Source organism: Ovis canadensis, chromosome 14 (assembly GCF_042477335.2).
Source record: "Ovis canadensis isolate MfBH-ARS-UI-01 breed Bighorn chromosome 14, ARS-UI_OviCan_v2, whole genome shotgun sequence".
Classification (NCBI taxonomy): domain Eukaryota; kingdom Metazoa; phylum Chordata; class Mammalia; order Artiodactyla; family Bovidae; genus Ovis; species Ovis canadensis.
In genome coordinates this window covers 75,664,990-75,692,986 of record NC_091258.1, presented here as the reverse complement: position 1 = coordinate 75,692,986, position 27,997 = coordinate 75,664,990, and the positions used below count along the sequence as shown (strand labels likewise).

The following is a 27,997-nucleotide window of genomic DNA, read 5'->3' as shown; positions in this document are numbered from 1 at the left end:
TTTTTTCCACATTGTCCAATCTCTCTGTGCCTTAATAAAGTCTACCCAACCAGACCCATTGAACAAATGACAAAAGCCGTAAAGTTATAAATGCTTTAAAATATGCAATAGCCCAAGCTCCAGCATTAGGCCATCCTAACTATAAGTAACCATTTTCACTCTTTGCTCCTTAAGATAGAAGATTCACCCTGAGCATATTAACTCAGAGACATGGTGACCCATATGGACCCATTGGCTATTCTGCACCTGGAGTTAGATTTCTAACCAAATGCAGATTCAGCCACTTGCTGCTCAACTGACAATAAATCATAGGGCAAGATTTCATTGAGCAGAAAGATGCTTTATTCAGAGAATCCAGTGATCTGAGGAAAGGTGGACCTGTATCCATGACAGTTCTGCTCAGCCATGACCATCTTTAAAGGGAAACAATCTCAGTTAATTGTTAAGGCAGGAAGTTATGGTCATTTTTCCGTTGCTGCAAGCCTGCTGACTTCCTATTTTCTCCAGGACACTGTCTTGCTCAAGCGACCCACCTGCAATCAGAGATGCTCTTGCCCATGTAGTCCACCTGCATTTTAATAAGGGGAAGCTATGGGAGGAAAGTCAGTCATTCTTAAACCAATTTTTTTTGGCTACACCATTGGGCATGTAGGGTTTTGTTCCCCAACCAGGGGTCGAACCCATGCCCCCTGCACTGGGAGCATGGAGTCTTAGCCACTGGACTGCCAGGGAAGTCCCTGGAGTATAACTCTTCACATAATTCGTCCTCACCTGAGTTTCCTTCCAATGGGGCAGCCTCTGTGTTCTTGTTAGAAATAAGTACAAGAAGGTGCTTCTAATGTGCCCATAATAATTTATTTCTTCCTCTCATTGCTGCTTACATTGTGGTACTTTGTGAAAATTCATCTTGCTGCACACTTATGAAGCATGCACTTATAAGTATGTATAGTATGCTTTTAAAAGTTTACTGAAAATTGCACAAAAGTCCAGTCACTTTCTCCACAAGCAAGAAATACAGGGCTTTAGATGCCTCCACCTTCACACTCCACCGAGGCTCACAGTGTCCCTTGCACCAGCAGATCTGCCAGGGCATGGAGGGATTCCACGCAACATCTACGTCCTGTGGTTAAGATGACTCAGCACCAGGGATATTTTTGTCAAGAGTCTGGGAGGTGGAGGCTGGTGGCTGGTGGCTGTTGATGATTGTTCCCTGCCAGGCTGTGTCGGATCCCATATCCAAAGTATATGAGAAACCCTAGAAGGGAGATGAGACGATGAGAAGGAAATGTAGGTGCTCTCCTCACTTCCAAATGCCCAGTAGACCTTCTATGGCGTCTGATACAGTGTGGGGAGAAATAGTAGGAAGATGTTGGGTTCAGTCATTCGAGAGATCTCTTTATCCCAGAAAGTAACTTACCAATGGCATTCCAGATGCCAAACAGGGCCCAGGTCCCAGAGGTCGTCTGCATCATCAGGTAAACATTCACAAAGATGCTGACCAGCGGGAGGACAGGCAGAGCAGGGACCTGTGGGCAGAGGCAGCTCATCCCTGAACACAGCCCAGATGTCTGAAAGGGGACCCTACCCCACGTGGGTGGGAGGCTCCTGTCCTCCTTGGGCTGTGAATTCAGTGCCTACTGAGATCGTGTATGCAAAGCCCTGAGGGTGGATCAGGGAAGAGTCCATTGGTTTCAGTAACTCCCCTCATTCCCTGTCCAGGAAAGGACATTTTACCGTCAAAGGACACAGACCTCATTCACCCAAGGAGGACACTTTGGACACATCAGCTCACTTACCCTGAATGGAAGAGGAGAGGGGTCCTGGGGCTGCCTCCAGATGATGGCTGTGACCCCAGTGATGAGCAGCAGCAGCAGCACAGCCACTGTTGTGAGCACGGGGTCTCCAGAGAACAGCTGGCTGGGCCACTGGGCCAGGATCAGGCTCAGGATAATCAGCAGGAGGACTGCAAGGGTCAAGGAGGAGGAGAACAGGCTGGACCCAGAAGACAAAGACGTCAGGACCTCTGGTCACATCCCTCCCAGAAACCAGCAGTATCAGGAAGGGCCATCACATCTGTAAGACTCCTCCACTGACAAAACACACACTCTCACTCCATCCTGTCAGTTTCAAAATATGACCAAAGAGACGTCCCAGTGCTCACCAAGCAGGAAGGCACATCCGTAGACAATCTGGGCGGATTTCTGGGTAGGGCTGCTGCTGACAGGCAACCACAGACTCTTGAGAGTCTTTGAGCTTCCTGCTTCAGGTTCAGAGTCCAGAGGATTTTCCTTGACTAGAGGCTTCATCTGAATTTTGTCTTCTGTTTTCTCATTCTTGCTTAAATTCCAGTCTGGCTGGTATCTGAATTAGAGATATTATAGGAATATTAACAGCAGTCCCTACTCATTCAAAAACAGATATCCGAATGCACCACTTTCCTGCCTTAAGCAGAGCAGGACTTAAGAAGGCTAAAGGAGGTGGCGGGTGGTGGGTAGGGAGGTGAGGCCAAGACAGCAGAAGAATAGGACTGGGAGACCACTTTCTCCACCACAAATTCTTCAAAAGAACATTTGAACGCTGAGCAAACACCACAAAACAAATTCTGAACGTTGGCAGAAGACATCAGCCACCCAGAAAAGCAGCCCATTGTCTTCAAAAGGAGGTAGGACAAAATATAAAAGATAAAAAGAGAGACAAAATAGGGACAGAGATCCTTCTCGGGAAGGGATTCTAAAAAGAGAAGTTTCCAAACACCAGGAAACCCTCTCACTGGCGGGTCTGGGGGAGTTTTGGAATCTCAGAGGGCAACAAAACCAGGAGGAAAAATAAATAAAATCCACATGTTACGTCCCTAATGGCAACTCCCAGAGGAGAAGTACCCCAGACGCTTTCCTCCACTAGCAGCAAGCAGGGACTGAATGGGGATGAGCGGGCTGCCTTGCTTAGCGTAAGGACCATGCCTTAATGCCTTGAGGGCAATCTGAGGGAGCTAACATGAGACGGAAACCTAAACTATGGAATAGCCAGAAAGAGCGAGGGGAAAAAGAGAGAGAGAGAGAACTATCCCGTGAGAAGCCCAAACCTAAGGCACTGCTGGCCTGCTCACAGAACAAAGGACTGAGCGAAAACCAGAGGAGAGCTAGCTGGCTGCGGACAGGCCATCCCCAGCTGGAGGCAGGTGGGGGGCAACCAGAGCCGGAAAGGGGCAATCTCGGCCCCAGAGAGGGCATCCCCTACCAAACTGGGAACAGGCTTCCGGTTTCTAACCAAAACTTCCTGAGATTCTCGGAGGGTAACATCCACTGGGAGGGTCGCAGCCAGAGAGCAGCTACCCAGAAAAGACACACCGCCCACCGGAGATAGGTGTGCCCCAGAAACCAAGCGGCTGGGCCTGGGGAGGTGATAAGCCGCACCGCACCTTAGGAGAGTGCGCTCGCCAAGCACCTGGTCCCCTGAGCTGCTCAGATCACGGAAGGGCACAAACGAAGGCCCAACCAAGTCTGTGCTTTTGTGGAGTACCCGAGAACCTGAACCTGAGCAGCTTAGACCTGAGAAGTGCATGGAACCCAGGGCCCGCTCCCTGCAGAGCAACCTGAAGCCCGAGCAGTGTAGACTGGGAAAGCACACACGCGGTGAGCAGGGGCAAACCTAGTGTGGCTGAGACACTGTAAGCACACCCCACACACGCCTGTGATATTTGTTTGCAGTGTTCCTCCCTCCCCACAGCACCACTGAACAAGTGAGCCTAAACAAGAGACCACCTTCGCCCCCTTGTGTCAGGTCGGAAATCAGACACTGAAGAGACTTGCAAACAGAAGAAGCCAAACAAACAGGGAACCACTTTGGAAGTGACAGGTACAACAGATTAAAATCCCTGTAGTTAACACAGACTACATTGGAAGAGGCCTAGAGATCTTGAGAAATATAAGCTGGAACAGGGAACTACCTGAAACTGAACTGACCCTACACTGCCCACAACAGCTCCAGAGAAACTCCTAGATATATTTTTACTATTATCATTTATTAAAATTTTTTTCCTTTTTAAAAATTCCTCCATTACTCCTTTAATTTTCACTTTCATAAACTACTATTACATTGCAAAATAAGACCCTATTTTCAAAGCAAACATCATATATATTTCTTATATATTTTGTGATTTTTTAATGATATTGTATTTTTGAGAGTCTAACCTCGACTCTAGATTTTTGATCTTTGCTTTATAGTATTTGTTATCAATTTTGTACGTTTAAGAATCCAATCTTCAGTACCCATTTTTACTTAGGAATATGATTACTGGCTTGATTAATCTCTCCCCCTTTTGACTCTCCTTTTTCTCCCCCAGGTCACCTCTATCTCCTCTCTCCCCATTCTCTTCTCAACCCAATTCTGTAAATCTCTGTGTGTGTTCCAGGATGTTGAGAACCCTTAGGAAACAGAATACAGCCTAGATCTCTCTCTCTCCTTTTGATTCTCCCCCTTTCTCCTCCTGCTCACCTCTATTTCCTTCCTTCCTCTCCTCTTCTCTGTGTAACTCCATAAACCTCTCTGAGGGTTCCAGACTGTAGAGAGCACATAGGGAATTGATTACTGGCTAGCTTGCTCTCGCCCCTTTTGATTCCCCCTCTTCACCTTCTTGTCACCTCTATCTCCTTCCTCCCTCTTCTCTTCTCTGTGTAACTCTGTGAACCTCTCTGGGTGTCCCTCACTGTGGAGAATGTTTTCACCACTAACCTAGAAGTTTTATCATCAGTGCTGTATGGATGGAGAAGTCTTGAGGCTACTGTAAGAAGAAGACTGAAAACCAGAGGCGGGAGACTTAAGCCCAAAACTTGAGAACACCAGAGAACTCCTGACTCCAGGGAACATTCATTGATAAGAGATCATCCAAAAGCCTCCATCCCTACACTGAAAGCAAGCACCACCCAAGAGCCAATAAGTTCCAGAGCAAGACAACCACGCATATTCTCCAGCAATGCAGGAACATAGCCCTGAGCTTCAGTATACAGGCTACCCAAAGGCACACCAAACCCACAGACATCTCAAAACTCACTACTGGAGACTTCATTACACTCCAGAGAGAAGAAATCCAGCTCCACCCACCAGAACACTGACACAAGCTTCCCTAACCAGGAAACCTTGACAAGCTGCTCGTCCAAACCCACCCACAGGGAGGAACCTCCACAATAAAGAGGAACCATAAACTGCCAGAATACAGAAAGGCCACCCCAAACACAGCAACCTAAATAAGATGAAAAGGCAGAGAAATACTCAGCAGGTAAAGGAACATGATAAAAGCCCACCAAACGAAACCAAAGAGGAGGGAATAGGGAGTCTCCCTGAAAAAGAATTCAGAAAAGTGATAGTAAAAATGAACCAAAATCTTGAAAACAAAATGGAGTTACAGATAAATAGCCTGGAGACAAGGATTGAGAAGATGCAAGAAATGTGTAACAAGGACCTAGAAGAAATAAAAAAGAGTCACTCAATAGTGAATAATGCAATAAATGAGATCAAAAACACTCTGGAGGGAACCAACAGTAGTTTAACGGGGGCAGAAGATAGGGTAAGTGAGGTAGAAGATAGAATGGTAGAAATAAATGAAGCACAGGGGAAAAAAGAATTAAAAGAAATGAGGACAACCTCAGGGACCTGTGGGATAATGTGAAACCCCCCAACATTTGACTTATAGGAGTCCCAGAAGAAGACAAAAAGAAAGGCCATGAGAAAATACTTAAAGAGATAATAGTTGAAAAATTCCCTAAAATGGATAAAGAAATAGTCACCCAAGTCCAGAAATCCCAGAGAGTCTCACACAGGATAAACCCAAGGTGAAACACCCCAAGACACATATTAATCAAATTAACAAAGATCAAACACAAAAAATAAATGTTAAAAGCAGCAAGGGAAAAACAACAAATAACACACAAGGGGATTCTCATAAGAATAACAGCTGATCTTTCAAAAGAAACTCTTCAGGCCAGAAGGAAATGGCCTGAAGGACATACTTAAACTGATGAAAGAGAAAAACCTACAACCAATATGACTGTACCCAGTAAGGATCTCATTCAAATAGGAAGGAGAAATCAAAAGCTTTACAGACAAGCAAAAGCTGAGAAATTCAGCACCACCAAACCAGCTCTCCAACAAATGCTAAAGGATATTCTCTAGACACGAAACACAGAAATGGTTTATAAACTTGAACCCAAAACAACAAGTAAATGGCAACGGGATCATACTTATCAATAATTACCTTAAATGTAAATGGGTTGAATGCCCCAGCCAAAAGACAAAGACTGGCTGAATGGATACAGAAAGAAGACCCCTATATATGCTGTCTACAATAGACCAACCTCAAAACAAGGGACATATACAGACTCAAAGTGAAGTACTGGGAAAAGATATTTCACACAAATGGAAATTTAAAAAAAAAAAAAGCAGGAGTAGAGATATTCATATCAGATAAAAAAGACTTTAAAACAAAGGCTGTGAAAAGAGACAAAGAAGGACACTACATAATGATCAAAGGGTCAATTCAAGAAGACATAACAATTATAAGTATATATGCATCCAACATAGCACCACAATAAGTAAGGCAAATTCTAACAAGTATGAAAGGGGAAATTAAGAGTAACACAATAATAGTGGGAGACTTTAATACCCCACTCACACCTATGCATAGATCAACTAAACAGAAAATTAACAAGGAAACACAAACTTTAAATGACACAATGGACTAGTTAGGCCTAATTGATATCTATAGGACATTTCACCCCAAAACAAGGAATTTCACCCTTTTCTCAAGGGCACATAGAACCTTCTTGAGGATAGAATACATCCTTAGTCATAAATCTAGCATTGGTAAATTCAAAAAACTTGAAATCATTCTAAGTATCTTTTCTGACCACAATGCAGTAAGATTAGATGTCAAATACAGGAAAAAAAAATTTTTTTTAAATTCCAACATATAGAGGCTAAACAATACACTTCTGAATAACCAACAAATCATAGAAAAAATAAAAAAGGAATCAAAATATGCATAGAAATGAATGAAAATGAAATCATAACAACCCAAAACCTGTGGGACACTTACAAAGCAGTGCTAAGGGGAAGGTTCATAACAATACAGGCTCACCTCAAGAAACAAGGAAAAAGTCAAATAAATAACCTAGCTCTTCACCTAAAGCAACTAGAAAAGGAAGAAATGAAGAACTCCAGGGTTAGTAGAAGGAAAGAAATCTTAAAAATTAAGGCAGAAATAAATGCAAAAGAAACAAAGGAGATCATAGCCAAAATCAACAAAGCTAAAAGCTGGTTCTTTGAGAAGATAAATAACATTGACAAACATTAGCCAGACTCATCAAGAAACAAAGGGAGAAGAATCAAATCAACACAATTAGAAATGAAAATGGAGAAATCACCGCAGACAATACAGAAATACAAAGGATCATAAGAGACTACTATCAGCAACTATATGCCAATAAAATGGACAGCTTGGAAGAAATGGGAAAATTCTTAGAAAAGTATAACCCTCCAAAACTGAACCAGGAAGAAATAGAAAACCTTAACAGACCCAGCACTGAAATCGAAACTGTAATAAGAAATCTTCCAGCAAACAAAAGCCCAGATGGCTTCACAGCTGAATTCTATCAAAAATTTAAAGAAGAGCTAATACCTATCCTACTCAAAATCTTCCAGAAAAGTGAAGAGGAAGGTAAATTTCCAAACTCATTCTATGAGGCCACCATCACCCTAATACCAAAATGAGACAAAGATGCCACAAAAAAAGAAAACTACAGGCCAATATCACTGATGAACATAGATGCAAAAATCCTTAACAAAATGCTAGCAAACAGAATCCAACAACATATTTTAAAAAATCATACATCATGATCCAGTGGGCTTTATCTCAAGAATGCAAGGATTCTTTAATATCCACAAATCAATCAATGTAATACACCATATTAACAAATTAAAAGATAAAAACCATATGATTCTCTCAATAGATGCAGAGAAAGCCTTTGACAAAATTCAACATCCATTTATGATATTAAAAAAAAACTCTCCAGAAAACAGGAAGAGAATGTGCATACCTCAACATAATAAAAGCTATATATGACAAACCCACAGCAAATATTATCCTCAATGGGGAAAAATTGAAAGCATTTCTCCTAAAGTCAGGAACAAGGCAAGAGTGCCCATTCTCACCACCACTATTCAACAGAGTTTTCGAAGTTTTGCCCACGGCAGTCAGAGCAGAAAAAGAAATAAAAGGAATCCAGATTGGAAAAGAAGTAAAACTCTCACTGTTTGCAGATGACATGATCCTCTACATAGAAAACGCTAAAGACTCTACCAGAAAATTACTAGAGCTAATCAATGAATATGCTAAAGGTGCACGGTATAAAATTAACACACAAAAATCCCTCGCATTCCTATACTCTAACAATGAGAAAACAGAAAGAGAAATTAAGGAAACACTTCCGTTCACCATTGCAATGAAAAGAATAAAATACTTAGGAATATATCTACCTAAAGAAACAAAAGACCTATATATAGAACATTAAAAAAAAAAAAAAACCACTGATGAAAGAAATCAAAGAGGACACAAATAGATGGAGAAATATACCATGTTCATGGATTGGAAGAATCAATATAGTGAGAATGAGTATACTACCCAAAGCAATCTATAGATTCAATGCAATCCCTAAAAGCTACCAACAGTATTTTTCACGGAACTAGAACAAATAATTTCACAATTTGTATGGAAATACAAAAACCTCAAATAGCCAAAGCAATCCTCAGAAAGAAGAATGGCACTGGAGGAATTGACCTGCCTGTCTTCAGACTATACTACAAAGCTACAGTCATCACGACTGTATGGTACTGGCACAAAGACAGAAATATAGGTCAATGGAACAAAATGGAAAGCCCAGAGATAAATCCACGCACCTATGGACACCTTATCTTTGACAAAGGAGGCAAGACTATACAATGGAGAAAAGACAATCTCTTTAACAACTGGCGCAGGGAAAACTGTTCAACCACTAGTAAAAGAAAGAAACTAGAACACTTTCTAACACCATACACAAAAATAAACTCAAAATGGATTAAAGATCTAAATGTAAGACCAGAAACTATAAAACTCCTAGAGGAGAACATAGGCAAAACACTCTCCGACATAAATCACAGCAGGATCCTCTATGAGCCACCTCCCAGAGTAATGGAAACAAAAGCAAAAATAAACAAATGAAACCTAATTAAACTGAAAAGCTTTGCACAATGAAGGAAACTATAAGCAATGTGAAAAGACAGCCTTCTGAATGGGAGAAAAGAATAGCAAATGAAGCAACTGACAAAGAATTAATCTCAAAAATGTACAAGCAGCTCCTGCAGCTCGATTCCAGAAAAGTAAATGGCCCAATCAAAAAATGGATCAAAAAACTAAACAGACATTTCTCCAAAGAAGACACACAGATGGCTAACAAACACATGAAAAGATGGTCAACATCACTGATTATCAGGGAAATGCAAATCAGAACCACAATGAAGTACCAACTCACGCTGGTCAGAATGGCTACTATCCAAAAGTCTACAAGCAATAAATGCTGGAGAGGGTGTGGAGAAAAGGGAACCCTCTTACACTGTTGGTGGGAATGCAAACTAGTACAGCTACTATGGAGAACAGTGTGGAGATTCCATAAAATACTGGAAATAAAACTGCCATGTGACCCAGCAATCCCACTGCTGGGCGTACACACCAAGGAAAGACACATATACCCCAATGTTCATTGCAACACTGTTTATAATAGCCACGACATGGAAGCAACACAGATGTCCACAGCAGACGAATGGATAAGAAAGCAGTGGTACATATACAGAATGGAATATTCAGTTCACTTCAGTTCAGTCACTAAGTCGTGTCCAACTCTTTGCTACCCCATGAATCACAGCATGCCATAACTCCCTGTCCATCACCAACTCCCAGAGTTCACTCAGACTCACGTCCATTGAATCAGTGATGCCATCCAGCCATCTCATCCTCTGTTGTCCACTTCTCCTCCTGCCCTCAATCCCTCCCAGCATCACAGTCTTTTCCAATGAGTCAACTCTTTGCATGAGGTGGCCAAAGTACTGGAGTTTCAGCTTCAGCATCATTCCTTCCAAAGAAATCCCAGGGCTGATCTCCTTTAGAATGGACTGGTTGGATCTCCTTGCAGTCCAAGGGACTCTCAAGAATCTTCTCCAACACCACAGTTCAAAAGCATCAATTCTTCAGCTCTCAGCCATCTTCACAGTCCAGCTCTCACATCCATACATGACTCCTGGAAAAACCATAGCCTTGACTAGACGGACCTTAGTCAGCAAAATAATGTCTCTGGTTTTGAATATACTATCTAGGTTGGTCATAACTTTTCTTCCAAAGAGTAAGCGTCTTTTAATTTCATGGCTGCAATCACATCTGCAGTGATTTTGGAGCCCCAAAAAATAAAGTCTGATACTGTTTCCACTCTTTCCCCATCTATTTCCCATGAAGTGATGGGACCAGATGCCATGATCTTCGTTTTCTGAATGTTGAGCTTTTAGCCAACTTTTTCACTCTCCTCTTTCACTTTCATCAAGAGGCTTTTTAGTTTCTCTTCACTTTCTGCCATAAGGGTGGAGTCATCTGCATATCTGAGGTTATTGATATTTTTCCCGGCAATCTTGATTCCAGCTAGTGTTTCTTCCAGTCCAGCGTTTCTCATGAGGTACTCTGCATAGAAGTGAAATAAGCAGGGTGACAATATACAGCCTTGATGTACTCCTTTTCCTCTTTGGAACCAGTCTGTTGTTCCATGTCCAGTTCTAACTGTTGCTTCCTGACCTGCATACAGATTTATCAAGAGGCAGGTCAGGAGGTCTGGTATTCCCATCTCTTTCAGAATTTTCCACAGTTGATTGTGATCCACACAGTCAAAAGCTTTGGCATAGTCAATAAAGCAGAAATAGATTTTTTTCTGGAACTCTCTTACTTTTTCCATGATCCAGCGGATGTTGGCAATTTGATCTTTGGTTCCTCTGCCTTTTCTAAAACCAGCTTGAACATCAGGACGTTCATGGTTCATGTATTACTGAAACCTGGCTTGAAGAATTTTGAGCATTACTAGCATGTGAGATGAGTGCAATTGTGCTGTAGGTTGAGCATTCTTTGGCATTGCCTTTCTTTGGAATTGGAATGAACACTGACCTTTGCCAGTCCTGTGGCCACTGCTGAGTTTTCCAAACTTGCTGGCATATTGAATGCAGCACTTTCACAGCATCATCTTTCAGGATTTGAAACAGCTCAACTGGAATTCCATCACCTCCACTAGCTTTGTTCGTAGTGATGCTTTCCAAAGCCCACTTGACTTCATTCCAAGATGACTTCATTCCAAGCCCACATTCCAAGATGCCTGGCTCTAGGTGAGTGATCATACCATCATGATTATCTGGGTCATGAAGATCTTTTTTGTACATTTCTTCTGTGTATTCTTGCCACCTCTTCTTAATATCTTCTGCTTCTGTTAGGTCCATACCATTTCTGTACTTTATCGAGCCCATCTTTGCATGAAATGTTCCCTTGGTATCTCTAATTTTCTCAAAGAGATCTCTAGTCTTTCCCATTCTGTTCTTTTCCTCTATTTCTTTGCACTGTTGACTGAAGCAGGCTTTCTTATCTCTTCTTGCTATTCTCTGGAACTCTGCATTCAGATACTTATATCTTTCCTTTTCTCCTCTGCTTATCGCCTCTCTTCTTGTCACAGCTATTTGTCAGGCCTCCCCAGACAGCCATTTTGCTTTTTTGCATTTCTTTTCCATGGGTATGGTCTTGATCCCTGTCTCCTGTACTACTCACCCATTAAAAAAAATACATTTGAATCAGTTCTAATAAGGTAGGTGAAGCTGGAGCCTATTATTCAGAGTGAACTAAGGCAGAAAGAAAAACACCAATACAGTATATTAATACATATATATGGAATTTAGAAAGATGGTAACAATTACCCTCTATGTGAGACAGCAAAAGAGACACAGATGTATAGCACAGTCTTTTGGACTCTGTGGGAGAAGGTGAGGGTGGGATGATCTGAGAGAATAGCATTAAAACGTATATTATCATATGTGAAACAGATCACCAGTCTAGGTTTGATGCATGAAACAAGGTGCTCAGGGCTGGTGCACTGGGATGACCCAGAGGGATAGGATGGAGAGGGAGGTGGGAGGGGGGGTTCAGGATAGGGAATACGTATAAACCCATGGCTGATTCATGTCAATGTATGGCAAAGACCACTCCAATATTGTAAAGTAATTAGCCTCCAATTAAAAAAAAAAAAAACCCTGAAGAGGATGGACGGCAATTGAGTCTTTAGGAATGTAAGAGCCCCAGTAAGGGTGCAGTGGAGTCTCACCTGAGGACAAGGACAAAGAACGCCACCAAGGAGTAAACCAGCAGGTGTCCAATCGACATGAGGTCCACCAGACTACTGAACTCAAAGAGCAACGCCATGATCCCTAGAATGAGGGCACAAACGAGGTGGGGGTCGGCATGAAGAAACCACTGGATGTACCCAGATAAGGAAAGGGATCAGAGGAGAAGTGAATTCTCCTGCTCACCTGCGAGAATTCCAGAGGACACGGTGGCCATGATGGGGGTCTTCGTGCGGGGATGGGTTCGGGCAAGTCCTCGGAAAAGGAGCCCGTCCTCTGCCATTTCCTGGATCACCTGAGGCACGGGGAACAAGGAGCTCTGCAGTCTGGAAGGGATGGTGGGGACATGGGTGGGTATGTTGAGAAGCAGGAGAGACCAGGGCTCTGGCTCCCTAGTCTACCTGGTAAGGGGTCTTCCCCTCTTGTCTCTGAATCCCAAGGGCTGAAACACCTGAGCATCTGACAGTTTATGGAGAGAAGGCCTTGACACTGACCTGTATAAAAGAAAACAGAGGATGCCAACAGCCACGACATATCTGGCAGGGCCCCACCCAACATGGACGAAAGCCTGCGGAAAGGGGCTGTCAGGCTGAATCTGGTAGTAGGGCACCATGAGGGTGAGAGTCGCCGAGACACCAAAATACGCCAAAAAGCAGATGAAGACCGTGCTCATGATGCTGATGGGGATGGAGCGATGAGGATTTGGGGCTTCTTCCCCTGCAGGGTGGGTGAACATCTCAGGTTAGGAAAACACTGATGGCACAGCACAAAATCCACTTTCCTCTAAACTTTCAAAAGCTTTAAAAAATCTTCTATCAGCCCCTATGCCCAAGGGCAGCCCAATCCCCTGATGGGACAGAAAATGACCAGTTACCTTTAGTGACAATGTCATCAAAACCCACAAATGAGTAGAAACACAGAGCTGCTCCATGGAGAATTCCGTCATAGTCGAAGGGCACAAACCCTCCAGAACCCAGAGGGCCCAAGCTACAGTGAGAGAAGAAGCAAGAAAGACCATGAGGGAGGTCCGTTCAGTCATCGCTGCTGGACTTCACCCTTAATACCACAAGCCCTGGGCTCCAGGACCTCATTATCCAGATCCACCAGCCCAGGTCTCTTTAGTCCCTGCCAGATTCCCAGCTCTGCACCAGCCCCAACAAGCATGACAAGGACCAGGAGCACCCTCCTGACCTATAGATGTCACCAGATTCAGACGTGTTCAACGTGTAGTCCTGTTCTGTGAGCTTCCAGTTGTGCAGGTCTCCCTTAATGAAGCCAGAGAGGATGATGAAGCTGAGAACCGAAAGGTTGATGCCTGTGAATATTTTTCCAACCAGGACTGACTCACGAGCTCCCAGAACCAGTACTCCTGTGGGAAAGATGGAATATGAGACATTCCAAGATAGCCAAATCAAATCCATAGACACAGAAAGCAGACTAGTAGTTGCCAGAGGTTAGGGGGCTGTGAGATTAAGATGGATAGTCTGTCTTTGCTCGGTGGGTACCGGGTTTCCTTTTGCTGTCATGAAAATGTTTGAAGCTAGATGAAGGTGATTGTTATACGTATTGAATGCTGTAAGTACCACTGAATTGCATATTTTAACATGGTTAGTTTCTTACTGTAGCCATTATCATATAATATGGGCTCAGTCACTCGGTCGTGTCCAACCCCTTGAGACACACGAAGTGTAGCCTGTCAGGCTCCTCTGTCCATGGAGTTTTCCAGGCAAGATTACTGGAGTGGGTTGCCATTTCCTACTCCAGTCACATAATATACACATCCATCAAATCGTCATGATGTTCACCTTCAGCTTACATAGTGTTGTATGTCAATTATATATCAACAAAGCTAAGGAAAAATAATAAAATGGCTAATTTTATGCTATGTTAATTTCCTCCCATTTGAAAAAAGTCTCAGGACAGAGGAAGAAACTTGTCACTCTAAGTAAATATTTCTCAGCTGGGGGTGATTTGGGTCCCCAAGGGACATTTGGCAATGTCTGGAGACATCTGATTGTCACATTTTGGGAAATATGAGTCACACGTGTTTAGTGAATGAATTCCAAAGATGCTACACACCTGACTGATTGCTTAAGAAAATCCTGCAGTGCACACATCAGCCCCCAACACCAAAGGCTGTTTCTGCCTGGAAGGTCAGTAATGCCAAGGGTGGGAAACAATGGTCTACATCTTGACTTCCTGTCTTTGGTTAACCAGACCCTAATTTCTAGTTCCCACAGTTCTGCCTCCTCATGCCTTTCCCATCCTAGTTCCCCCGCCACCCCACATCCCAGTCTTCCCATCCTAACTTGGATCCCTGCCTCACCTGTGAGCAACAGCACCAGGGACAGGGCGACAAAGTCTGGATACTTGGCCAGATAGTAGGGCATATATGGAGAGAAAGTTCCCTCTAAGGCCTGAAAGATGCGGTTCCCAATCAGGCTGTCAAAGGCGATGCTCCAGGCCCTGGCCACGCTGCCTGTGACTACAGCAGAATAAGAAGGAACATTCATTGACAAATATAAATTGGACCCCCCCTATACACCAAGACCCCATCGTGGATCACAGCATTGTCATGGTGAAGGGCGAGCATAGCTCAATAAGACTATTAGCCATGCCATGCAAGACCACTCAAGATGGACAGGTCACAGTGAAGAGTTCTGACAAAACATGGGCCCTGGAGAAGGAAATGGCAACCCACTCCAGTATTCTTGCCAGGAGGACCCCATGGACAGCATGAAAAGGCAAACAGTTACGATGCCCGAAGAGGAGCCCTCCAGGTCAGAAGATGTCCAACATGGGAAAGATTGAAGATAAAAGGAGAAGGGGCGGCAGAGGATGAGATGGTTGGACAACATCACTGACTCAGTGAACATGAGTTTGAGCAAACTCCAGGAGATATTGGAGGACAGAGGAGCCTGGCGTGCTGTAGCCCATGGGGTTGCAAAGAGTTGGACACAATTTAGTGATGGAAAAACAACAAATACACAAAGTCAAGTATGTTGGGGAAAAAATACAAAATACCAAATCTCAGAGAGCTTCTTTTCATGGGGTGGGGAAAATAGACCCAGATAATTCTAAAATAGGTGAACTATTTAATGTCAGTGAGAGATCAAAGTTATGCAAGAAAAGAGAGAAGTGGGAGCAAGTTGTCTGGGTGATGAGGATTAAAATTTTAGTTCAAATGCTAATGGAAACTCTATGAAGGCAACCGCCAAGCAGAGACTTCAGTATGGTGAGGGGATAAGCCTGTGGGCCATGCCTCCCTCTCACCCACTCCCTACAGTGCCCTTTCCTCTGGGTTCTTGGTCCATCATTTAAGGAAAGCAGAGGAGAGCTGAGAAGAATGAAGCTGCGGACTTTTCCTAACATTATTTCCCTCCTCCCCTCACGGAGTGGATGACGCAGTTCTCATGCATGACCGAAGACCCAAACTCCCACTCCTGGTCTCCTGAACTTCAGCCCCACACCTACCCCCCATCCATCCCCTCACCAACGACATAGGACAGGATGAGGTTCCAGGCAGTGATGAAAGCCCATAGTTCTCCCATGCTGATGTAGCTGTAGAGATACACAGAACCAGTCCACGAGACCCGTGTCCCAAACTCGGCATAGCAGAGCCCAGACAACACAGAAGACACAGCGGCCACCAAGAAGGAGATGACGATCGCTGGCCCAGCGATGAACATGGCCACTTCTCCCACCAGGATGTACACGCCGGCCCCCAGGGTGCTGGCCACACCGAAGGCCACCAGATTCAGGGTTTTCAGAGGAGCCGTGGGACTCTCAGAATCCTCGGTGGGCTCCAGGAGCCGCCTGCGGACCAGCTTCTGACCAAACTGGTGGAGATCCTGACACCGCATCCTGGATGGAGTTGAGGAGCTGTGATCTGCTGAGGAAACAAGACATGAAGCCATCAGCAAGGTCCACCCACCCTTTTCCCTGGGAGTCCAATTCCACAGAGCAGTGGAGTGATGAGGGGCAGGTGGTAAAGGACACTTGGGACAAGGTCTCCATCTATGAGCTTTGGTTTCTTCAAACCCAAAGAAATCTTCTCACATGTTTCAAAGTTACTGGAAAGGCTTTTTAAAGAGAAGTGAGGTGGAGAGGATTAGGTCTCCCCCAAAATGTGCCACTTGGAATATGGATTGTTAGGTGTGTGTATATGCTCACTCCTGTCTGACTCTTTGAGACCCCCTGGACTGCAGCCTGCCAGGCTCCCCTGTTGTGGGATTCTCGAGGCAAGAATGCTGCAGTGGGTTGCTATGATCTCTTCCAGGTGATCTTCCCAACCCAGGGATCAAACCTGAGTCTCCTGTGTCTCCCGCATTGGCAGGTGGACTCTTTACCACTGAGACCCCTGGGAGATCCCTGGATTGTCTTGAGCTGAAGGCAGTTAAGACCTGCAGACTCAGGAAATGCTTTCTGTCTCTCCCTTAACTGTTCAAATGTAGATGTACAAGCACAAACATACATCCACTTATTGTGCCACAATATATAGACTTTTTTAAAAAATTGAAGGTTTGTGGCAACTGTATGTTGTCAGATGATGGTTAGCAATGTTTCTTTTTACAGATACAGTGTCCTAAGACTACTGAATCTGAAGGAGTAAGGAAACCTGGAGCCTCGAAGGCTACAGTCAAAGGGATTGCAAAGAGTCAGACAAGACTGAGCGACTAACAACAACAGGATTGGCGAAGCTCGGGTTCCCTCTGAGAGTTGGGAGAAGTTAGAAGGGGGTCATTTAGAATGTCAGGAGAGTTAACCTCAGTCCATTTACCTATTTTGTGGCAACTAAGATCTAATTGTAAGATAGCATTATAATCTAGAGACCCAAGTTTTAGGCCACTTTCCAACCCTCAACTTAAATAAGGACCAAACCTTAAAGCAAACCTGAGTTTTCCTTTTCTTGGCCCATCTGGCTTTTGAAGGGAATCCTCCCGGGTTGAGCTTCCCTGGGGGCTCAGACAGTAAACAATCCGCCTGCAGTGCAGGAGACACAGATTCAATCCCTGGGTGGGGAAGATGCCCTGGAGAAGAGAATGGAAACCCACTCTAGTATCCTTGCCTGGAGAATCCCATGGACAGAGGAGCCTGGCAGGCTGCAGTCCACAGGGTCGCACAGAGTCATACATGATTTAGCAACTAAACAACAGCTACAACAAAGTGGGAGCAATTTGATGGCTGTGGTGGTAGGTGCTGTGCCTTGATTCCAGGTGTGGTTCTCCCAAAGTTGATGAGGAAGCTCTGCTTGGGTGAGGGAAAGGCTGGGTGTTGTTGTTTAGGCAGAATGAGAGAAATGGGGAGAAGGGCAAGAAAAAGATAACTGGGGCTCCTTTATTGAGCAGACCTAGATAAACCTCTGCAAGTCTTGGAAAGAGAAAAAAGCAGAGAGTGAGAGCAAGTTCTCCTGTGAGAGAGAGAGAGTCAGAAGTCTCCAGCCAGCAGTTTGGGGAGACCTGCAGTTTACCGTGAAATCCTGGGTTTCAGTCCCAAATGATCCTAGAGAGAGAGAGCCGTGAGTGCTGGCTTAGTTCTTTGCCCAAGAATTGGGCTCGAGTACGCTGTATGAAAACAAGGACCTCTAGTCGCCAGTACATCAGGGGCTAGAAACTAGAGCAAGGTTTTCCTGGCTCTAGTACCCAGTTTAAAAAAAAGAAGCATTTCTCCAGGAGGCAAAAACAAAAATATGGTAAAAGTGTATTAGTAGAGACACAGCACAGTTGTGTGGGAGCACACAGAGGAACAGTTTCGTTAGTTAAGACAGAAGCCAGGCAGAACTCACACCCAAGAGAAAGGCTGTGGGCGTCGTCCAAAAGGAGGAGGAGCCGCATAAAGAGACTGTTAAATCGTCTATGCAGGGCAGTTCTTCCAGTCTTTGTTTACCTTGGCCAATTACCTGGTTTCTTTTTCCACACCTGCCCTGCCTTAGGACCCTCCCTGACAGGTGTGTGCAGCTATTTTTCTAGATGGGTTCCAGCACACAGGCCTGTGAGGGCCTGGACATCACCTACTATGAGATGGCACCCCCTCCTTTTTGCCCCCTCAAGGGGTTTTTCTGCACATGTGTGGTGTCCCAGAGATAGAAAATATGTGACCTCTTGACCTTTTACACACACAAGGTTTAGCCCCTTTCTGTCCCTGCCATGATTGTTATAGTAACATGTCCACAGCAGGCAAAGTCCAGTTATTTACCCTGTTCCTGGCATTTCCATCTCCAAGTGCAAACAGAAGTCTAGTGTAAATATCTAGCCTAGACCTCACCTGCCTCGTTCCTCAGGAAACGTAAACAGAAGGTAGTTGTAGATGTAGTTTTTCTCCTGTTCATCTACCCTTCATGTGTCTTCTTTGCAGGCTCTAGACAGAGAACCTAGGAGGATAGAGGACAAGATTATCTGCCCCAAGAGCAATAAAGTTTAAATGCTTCTACAATATGATGAGGGTTCCCTGGTGGCTCAGATGTAAAGAATCTGCCTACAACGCAGGAGTTCCCGGTTCAATCTCTGGGTCAGGAAGATCTCCTGGAGAAAGGAATGGCAACCCACTCCAGTATTCTCACCTGGGTAATCAATCCCATGGACAGAGGAGCCTTGCAGGATATAGTCCATGGGGTCACAAAAGAGCCAGACACAACTGAGTGACTAACAACAACAAATATATACACACACACACACACACACATACATATATATATATATATATACACACACACACACAAACATATATATTCATACATGCATACAATGGAATGAGACTCAGCCATGAAAAATGTAACAATGATACTTGCAGCAGTATGGACCTAGAGCTTATCATAGTTAGTGAAGAAAGTCAGAAAGAGAAAGAAAAACACCATATGATACCACTTATATGTGGAATCTAAAATACAATCCAAATGAACTTATCTATGAAACAGAAAGAGACTCACAGATATAGAGACCACACGTATGATAGCCAAAGGATAGGGAGAAGGAAGGACTGGGAGTTTGGAATTAGTACATGCAAACTATTCTATATAGATAAACAACAAGGTCCTACTGTATAGCACAGGGAACTATAATCAATATCTTGTGATAAATGTCACTGAAAAGAATATATCAATATATACATATATGAGTCACTTTGCAGTACAGAAGAAATTATCTCAACTGTAAATCAACTATACTTCAATAAAATGAAAAGAAAATAGTTCAAATTGAAGCAGCCAATAAGTGAGAGTCTAAATTTAAAAAAATAAGACATCTAAAATAGGCATTAGGGATTTAGTAGTAAGGAGCACTTCCTTCTTTCACAACAGCAGGACATTTGGAATCCAACCCACATATATTATATTGAAAAAGATTCCACATTGGTTTTAAAAAAATTTGACTTTTTAAACAAGTGTAATATAAAAGGAGAAAACATACAGAGTTTAAACTAATGTAGGACAGAGACTTAAGCCATGAGAAAGGCATGTCTGATATCACCTTGTATAGCATTTTCTTGTTCTTTAGTCACGCAGTCATGTCTGACTCTTTTGTGGCCCCATGGACTGTAACATGACAGGTTCCTCTGTCCATGGGGTTTCCCAGGCAAGAATACTGGAGAGGGTTGCCAATTCCTCCTTTAGGGGATCTTCTTGTCCCAGAGGTCAAACCCACGTCTCCTGCTTTGGCAGGCAGATTCTTTACCACTGAAGCACCAGGGAAGCCCAGTAGACAACCCGAACTGACAGGCACTCTCTTCCTGTTATGATTCATGAGAGAGCCACTCAGGTCCACCTCTGCTGCTTTCTCCCCACCCTCTCCGCTTTCCAACATAATTTCCCATGTTTTTAATTCATCTCAGGGTGACTGGTAACTATCAGAGGTATGCTCACATTCCTGTTCTTTTTCCTTTTTCATTCAACAGTTACCCTGTGTCTCCAAGTGAGTGTCCTGATCATTATCCCTTCCCTAACTTCCCAGCCCTCTGACCTCTATCTCTCAAATGCTGCTGCTACTGCTAAGTCGCTTCAGTCGTGTTTGACTCTGTGCGACCCCATAGATGACCTCCTACCAGGCTCCTCTGTCCCTGGGATTCTCCAGGCAAGAGCACTGGAGTGGGTTGCCATTTCCTTCTCCAATGCACGAAAGTGAAAAATGAAAGGGAAGTCGCTCAGTCGTGTCTGACTCTTCGCGACCCCATACTAACTCCTTTTCATTTTTGTGTACTTCCTAAAGTGTCTGAAATTATTACTCAATTCTATATCTATTGCTGAGTTTGAGTGCTTTGTATTTACATTATATGTGAATATTTTACATTGATGTTGAGTTCACTGTGGCCTGTGATTCACAGTTGATAACCTGCCCCCCTCCCCTCCCCCCACTCCGGGATTCAGCATGTTAGTCCTCCCATCTGTGCCTCCTCTTTCTGCCTCTTTTCTGTCTCAGATGGAAACACTTCTTCATCTCACTCTGTCTCTCTCTTGCCTTCTGCCCCCTCCCCCATGCATCCTGTTTTTGACATGAATTCATCACTGTGCCTTAGACCAGTGGGTTTCCTGTCTTGGTTGCATTTGGAAACCAATCCAAATCCCTAAGTCAGGCTAGCCCTGATAGAATGGAAACTAAATCACAGGGGAGTCGAGAAAAAGTCATGTAACCTGGGAAGAGGATGAAAAAATTCCCAATCACGGTATTGTCAAAGATTCTTCCATTATGAGGGGGCCCTCTTGGGAACGCACACACACACACACACACACACACACACACACACACCCCACGAGTTTTCTCCACTATCTTGTAAAAGGAAGGAGTCTAGAAATAAATGTAGTTTTTTCGTGTTTGTTGATATTCTTACTCTTTGGACTTCCCTGGTGGCACAGTGGATGAGAATCCACCAGCCAATGCAGGGCACGATTCCTGGTCTGGGAAGATCCCAGGTGCCATGGAGCAACTAAGCCTGTGCTCCACAACTACTGAGCCTGTGCTCCACAATAAGAGAAGCCACTGCAAGAAGCATGCACACCAAAGCAAAGAGCAGCCCCCTCACCACAACCAGAGAGGAAGCCCACGGGCAGCAACTAAAACCTAGCGCGGCCAACATTTTAATAGCTTTTAAAAAATCAAATGTTTTGTAAAATTTGCCAGTGAAACTATCTTTTCTGTGTTGAGAGGTTTCTCATCACTGATTTAACCTCCTTATTTGTTATTCATATTGTTTATTTTACCCTGATTTTGTCTTGATATGTTGGATGCTTCTAAATTTTGGTCTGTTTCTTCTAGGTTATCCAATTTGTTGGCATATAGTTTTTTCATAGTAGTTTCTTATAAGACTGTGTATATTTAAAGTACCATTTATAATATCTCCTCCTTTCTGATTTTATTCATTTGAGTGTTCTCTTTTTACATTAAAAAAATTATTTATTTTAATTGGAGTCTAATTACTTTACAATATTGTAGTGGTTTTTGCCATACATTGACATGATTCAGCCACAGGTGTATTGCTTTATAATGTTGTGTTAGTTTCTGCGATATAATGAAGTGAATCAGCTTTGTTGCTGGTTAGTCACTCAGTCGTGTCTGACTCTGTGCCACGCCAGGAACTGTAGCCTGCCAGGCTCTTCTGTCCATGGGATTCTCCAGGCAAGAATACTGGAGTGGGTTGTTATTTCCTTTTCCAAGGAATCTTCCCAACCCAGGGATCAAACCAGCATCTCCTGCATTGGCAGGTGGATCCTTTACTGAGCCGCAAGGGAAGGAAGCCCAGTGAATAGCTATATGTATACAAGTGTCCCCTCCCTGCTGGGCCTCCCTCCCACCCCATCCCCCATCCCAACCCTCTAGGGCATCACAGAGCTGCAAGCTGAGGTGACTGTGCTCTTTGCAGGTTCCTATTAGCTATCTGTTTTGCACATGTAGTGTATACATGTCAATCCTAATCCCCCAGTTTGTTCAACCCTCTCCTCCCCCTACTGGGTCCACATGTCAGTGAGCTATCACCTCACAGAAGTCAGAATGGTCAGCATTGGAAAATCTACAAACAATAAATGCTGGAAGGGATGCAGAGAGAAGGGAGCTCTTCTGCACCGTTGGTGGGAAAGTAAACTGACACAGCCACTATGGAGACCAGGATGGACATTCCTTAACAGTCTAGGAATAAAACTACCATCCAACCTGGCAATCCACTACTGGGCATAAACCCTGAGAAAACCAAAGTCAAATCAAACCAAATCACAAAGATACATGTACGTGAATGTTCTTTGCAGTGCTGTTTACAAGAGGCAGGACATGGAAGCAACCTGGATGTCTACAGCCAGGTGAATGGATAAAGAAGATGTGGTACATATATATAACGAAACATCACTCAGCCATAAAATGGAAAGAATTTCAGTCACTTGTAGTGAGGTAAATGAACCTACAGTCTGTTATACAGAGTGAAGAAACTCAGAAAGAGAAAAACAGATATTGTATATCATGCATATGTATGGCATCTAAAAAAATAGGACAGATCAACCTATTTGTAGGGAAGGAATGGAGATGCAGATGTAAGAACAGACTTGTGGACACAGTTGAGGGAGGAGAGGGTAGGACGAACTGAGAGAGGAGCACTGACATTTATACACGATTGTGTGTGAAACAGACAGCTCGTGGAAGCCACTGTAGAACACGGGGAGCTCAGTCTGGAGCTCTGTGGTGACCTAGAGGGATGGGGACATACACATATAGTTATGACTGAGCCTCCTTCTGTAAGGCAGAAACCAGCACAACATTGTGAAGTGATTATCTTCCAACTAAAAAAAAATTGTAAAAATTTAAAAAATAGAGTATTAAGTTTTGGGAAATTAAAAAAAAAAAAAAAAGGAAAAACAGATGGCCTCCCAAGTGCCTGGAGGGAGGGAGGACTAATCATTCTCAATCAGAAATGAGACTGTGTTTTCAATCCTTTGGGAGATAGAATGTCTCCCCATCACACTTGCTCTGCAGGGCTAGGCTGACTCAGTGAACATCAGTTAAGGTCAGGCGGCTTCTGTCCATGTTACTCTAAAGTTCAAGTTGAGCATTATGTGCCAGAGTCCAACTCCAGCAGCCAGGGATTCAACCTGAAGAGATAGATGGTGTCAGTGACTGAGGCAGCCTCTCAGTTTTCTATGGACTGCCTGTTTATTCCAAGTTTAAGATTCTCTTTTATACTTTTCCAAAAGCATTAGGCCAGAGGCTTGACATTTTCAGATCCCCCTCTCCCAGATTTATTATCTCCATAAATGATTGTTGCTCTTCAAACAGAGTTCCTGCTTCAGTGATTCTCTCAGAATCAACCTTATCATCTGTTATCTGCCTCCTCTAATGTGTCCTATAGCTAGCTTGTGATTACACTGTAACTTATGCTACACTCCTCACTTTACTACTTATCTTCCTAAGTCCTGTTTGCCCCTAACATCCTGAGCTCACTATCTCTTAAAAAGGCTTCTAGCTACAGTGTCTCTAAATATTCCTAACTTCTATAAGCTATAGTAAAATATGCTAACTTTACAACATTCCCTAAATCTTTAACTTCTAACTTTTAAAATTATTTCTAAACCCTAAACTCAGTAAACTCCTTCACCACAAACATTCTCCTCACAAATAAGCTTCAGATATCAATCCCTCCCATGGCCTCAAGCTGCGGCCTATGTGCTCATCCTGGAACACTTTTTTGTAAAAGTCCTTGAACAAATGTCAATGATTTACTTTATGAATTATTTTCAGAGCAATGCTGCCGAAGGCTTTATGCCTTCTCATGCTCCTCTCAAGAACAATAAGCACCTTAATATTCCTTTTCAGTCAACTCAGCTGAGGAGAGGAAAAGACAAGTCAGAATTACAAGGCCTAACTCCTTCATCCCGGGATCCGTGACTGCAGAATGAGGAGAGGGGGCTGGGGACCGTGCTACATTTCCCCCTTTTTTATTTTTTAGAGCATAGGTATGAAACTCAGTAGATAGAGCAGAGAATTTTTGGCTGAGTATTCTGAAAAGGCACGGGGTCATCACACAAATCAGAACTAACAGGCATAAGCACATGGCCACATTAATCATTACTGTACAAAGGATCCGTGGGAAAGATATCCCTCCAGATTTTCAAAGAGGGCATTAGAAAGCCATTGAGAGGAAAAGTCAGATTCCGCCAGCTTCATATTCTGAATATCCTGATGCAACTTAGAAATATCAATACTAAAATCTGAATGATTCCAGACGCCTAAAATATGACTTCTAATGTGTTCCAAAGAGTGCATGGACTCATTCACTTGTAGAGGGGTAACACACATCCATTTAAATTCAGCATGGCACCTTAAACACAAGTTAACTTTTAAATTTGTAATTTCTTGCCCCATAAGCAGAACTGCTTCTTCTAAAGCATTGACCTTATTTTCTATTTTCTTATCTATAATTTCCTGCATAGTAAGAGCTATGGAGACATTTTTGGACAGCTGATCAACAAACAAGGCAGCATGCACTTCTTTTGGCAGGGCAACAGCAGAAACCGTAACTGATGCAATTATAGCCATCAAGGCAGTTATTCCCACAACCAGAGCTGCAATGAATCTCTTAGGTCGAGAAATTAAGCCATTAAGTTCATATAAAACTTTCAATGCATAATCATCAAACCATTGTCACGCTAATTTTACAGGAGCCATCAAATATAGCGGTTGTTTTACAACCATCACAGCCTTATAATTATTATAATCATTCCCATCAACACAATTTGATATTAAACAATTCATACATATAACATTGTAAACAGTTTCTCCTTCAGAAACTTGCAAATCACTCTGATTTCTGGCCAACAAAAAGGCATAGGGAGAATGTACGCAGGCCCGTACTATTTATCTTTGTTCATTTAAAGGTCTATGTAAAATCACAGGTGCCACATCAGCCAATGCTTTCCAAAACTCAGGCTGCATGAGACCCGTTCCATTGAAGCTCACTAAAGGAGGAGCCCATCCATTAGCATACCACCTAGTAATTACTAAAGGCATAGGGAGAAATGAATTATTCCATGTGGACCTAAAAGGTTCTGCATAAATTAAGCCCCATTGTTGATTCAAAAGATAGGGGCACCCCTAGTCGGTCAGAAAATGTCTGGTGGCAGCAATGGGAATAGATAACTTTGTGGCGTACATGCATTCTTTCCAACGAGGAAAGCCAGAAATTCTGCTTATGCTTTCCCAGGCCTGTAGTCCTTGTTCATCAGAGTCCGAGATGGGGAGTGCACAGCTCGGATAGTCCTTTAAATGAGGGGCTGCCTTTTTTAAGGCTTCAAATAGTCTTTCTTGCGCCTCTGGCATCAGCAGCTGTAAAGACCAAAACTCTATCTTGCCATCACTTCTCAGAGAATCAGTAAGCATGCCTTTCAAGGAAGTGCTAACGCATCCATTCAAAACTGGAGCTACTTCTTGAAGAGAGGAAGGTATGGCAAAGCAAATAGGTGGATAAATGGACACACCTGAAAAATTGAAGGGAGTGTTCACCACTGTTTTAACATTATTAGGATAGATGGGAGCCCTGCCCAAAAGAAGAGTATCATTAACAAAAACACGAATGGGTTCATTCATCCAATCAACAGGCAGGAAAGGCGGATTAGGCAAATAGGCACAATGAACTTCTGCGCTGGAGGGCCTCGGCTGACAAGCCAACACAGCAAGGATAGCCACAAACATTACCATAGGGGTGGCCTCAATTATGGTTGAGGACAAGCATTCAAAGAGTCAGGAAGCTATGATTAGCATCTGGGCCCCACAAACACCTCTCTGCCCTTGAACAAGTCATATATTTCTCTGGACCTGTGTTTCCCTCTTGGTCAAATGCTTCTGATGAACCTTTGAGCCCTCTCATTAGGAACATAAAATGGTGCAGTTGCTATGGATAAAGCATGGTGGCTCCTCCAAAAAACCAAAACTGAAATTACCATCAAGGTTGGTCAATCCCATTTCTTAGTGTACACCAAAAAGAACTGAAACTGAGGTCACAGGAGACATTTGCACACCCATGTTTGTAGCAGCTTGGTTCACAATAGCTGAAAGATGAAAGCAGCCCAAATGGCCATCCACGAAAAATGGATGAACAGAAAGTGATGTGTGCCTACAGAGGAATATCATTCAGGAATAAAAAGACAGGAAATTCTGACCCATGCTACAACAGGGACAATACCCTTGTGGACAAGAGACTTGAGGACAATATGCTAAATGATAAAAAGCCAGTCTCCAAAAGACAAATACTGCGTGGTTCACTTCTCTGAAGTACCTGATACAGTCAAATTTACAGAGACAGAAATAGATCGGTGGTTTACTATGGCCTGGGTGAGAGGAAAAATAGGGAGTCATTGGTAAATGAGAACGCAGTTTCAGTTTTACCAGACGAAAAGAGTTCTGCAAATTGGTGTCACAGCTGTGTAAATTTACCCAATATTGCTGAACAGTTCATTCAAAAATAGTGAAGATGGCAAATTTATGTGTATTTTACCACAATTTAAAAAAAAATGATGCCAGTGATGAACAGGAGAGCCAGCCTCACAGAGTTGCTGAGTGTACAAAACTCCAAGGTAACTTAACATGAAGCACCAGCGAGTCGTCCTCAGCAGAATGCTCAGCTCCTAGATGAGGCATCAGCAGACATGGAGGGCAGAAAGAGACAGGAGACTGAAGGCAGTGGTACCCAAATCACAAACTCTATGTGAGGGTCATCTGAGTGTTGAGTGAGCACCAGTCTAAAAGCGGTCGAAGAGCCTTTGGACATAGATCCCATCTCTCCCAGCCCCTCCTCTTCTCACACAAACACAACAGCTCCCAGCTCTTCCTACTTTCATTTGGAAAATGGGTCTCTCCACCCTCAGGCTGGAGCCAGGCTGACCCCTGCACTCTGGGATTGCAGAGGTCTCTTTGGGAGGATGTGAACTCAGCACCCAGTCTCCCACAGAACAGGGTGACCCGAGACTTACTGGATCCCTGGAGCAGAGCCTGGAGCACTGGGTCAGTCAGGGAGGCTGAGGGTACGTCGTGCACGGCAGGAGCTGATCTTTGTCCAAAAACCAAAGAGGGAAGTCTCTGAGCACAGAAGACAACCCTTAACCCCTGGGTAGTTGGGGTGGGGAGGAGGCTGGGAGGACCGGAAGCTTATGCAAAGTTCCTGTCAGCCCTTAACATGTCTGTGGTTACCGTCACGGGATTTTCAAAGATGTTTTTAAACTGGGATAATGTACAAATGACATCTCCCTCATAGCCCAGTCGGTAAAGAATCTGCCTGCATGCAGGAGACCAGGTTCGATTCTTGGGTTGGGAAGATCCTCTGGAGAAGGAATAGGCTACCTACTTCAATATTCTCACTTGGAGAATCCCATACACAGAGGAGCCTGGCAAGCTAAAGTGCATGGGATCACAAAAGTTGGACATGACTTAGTGAATAAAACCACCACCAATGTATAAATAACAGGAAATTGACCATTTTAACCCTCTTTAAGTAAGTAATCAGTTCAGTCGTGTCATAACCAAAAGCAGAGTCTGGCTGCTGGCTCCTCAAAAGCCATTAAGAATACTGGAGGGTGGAATACAGGTTGGTGGAA

General features: G+C 43.6%; 1 protein-coding gene across 21 annotated transcripts; it reads right to left on the bottom strand.

The window, feature by feature from the left end:
• Positions 1-836: 836 nt before the first annotated feature.
• LOC138419264 (cationic amino acid transporter 3-like) lies at positions 837-27,533 on the bottom strand. Of its 21 annotated transcripts, none has more exons than XM_069551907.1 (14): positions 27,377-27,501; positions 18,709-18,814; positions 17,338-17,427; positions 15,938-16,336; positions 14,771-14,929; positions 13,636-13,813; positions 13,319-13,431; positions 12,939-13,161; positions 12,631-12,770; positions 12,426-12,528; positions 2,162-2,361; positions 1,797-1,963; positions 1,418-1,526; positions 837-1,255 (listed from the first exon to the last, which is right to left on the bottom strand). In XM_069551907.1, exons 3-14 carry the CDS (start codon positions 17,360-17,362, stop codon positions 1,158-1,160), a joined length of 1,914 nt encoding a protein of 637 aa, XP_069408008.1. In that variant the 5' UTR covers positions 17,363-17,427; positions 18,709-18,814; positions 27,377-27,501; the 3' UTR covers positions 837-1,157. The 21 variants fall into 21 exon arrangements, 16 of the variants coding, with proteins under 16 accessions (XP_069408008.1, XP_069408015.1, XP_069408006.1 ...); XM_069551914.1 differs by having other exon boundaries at positions 15,938-16,333; positions 17,326-17,474; positions 27,377-27,490; XM_069551905.1 differs by having other exon boundaries at positions 17,338-17,474; positions 27,377-27,490.
• Positions 27,534-27,997: the final 464 nt, after the last annotated feature.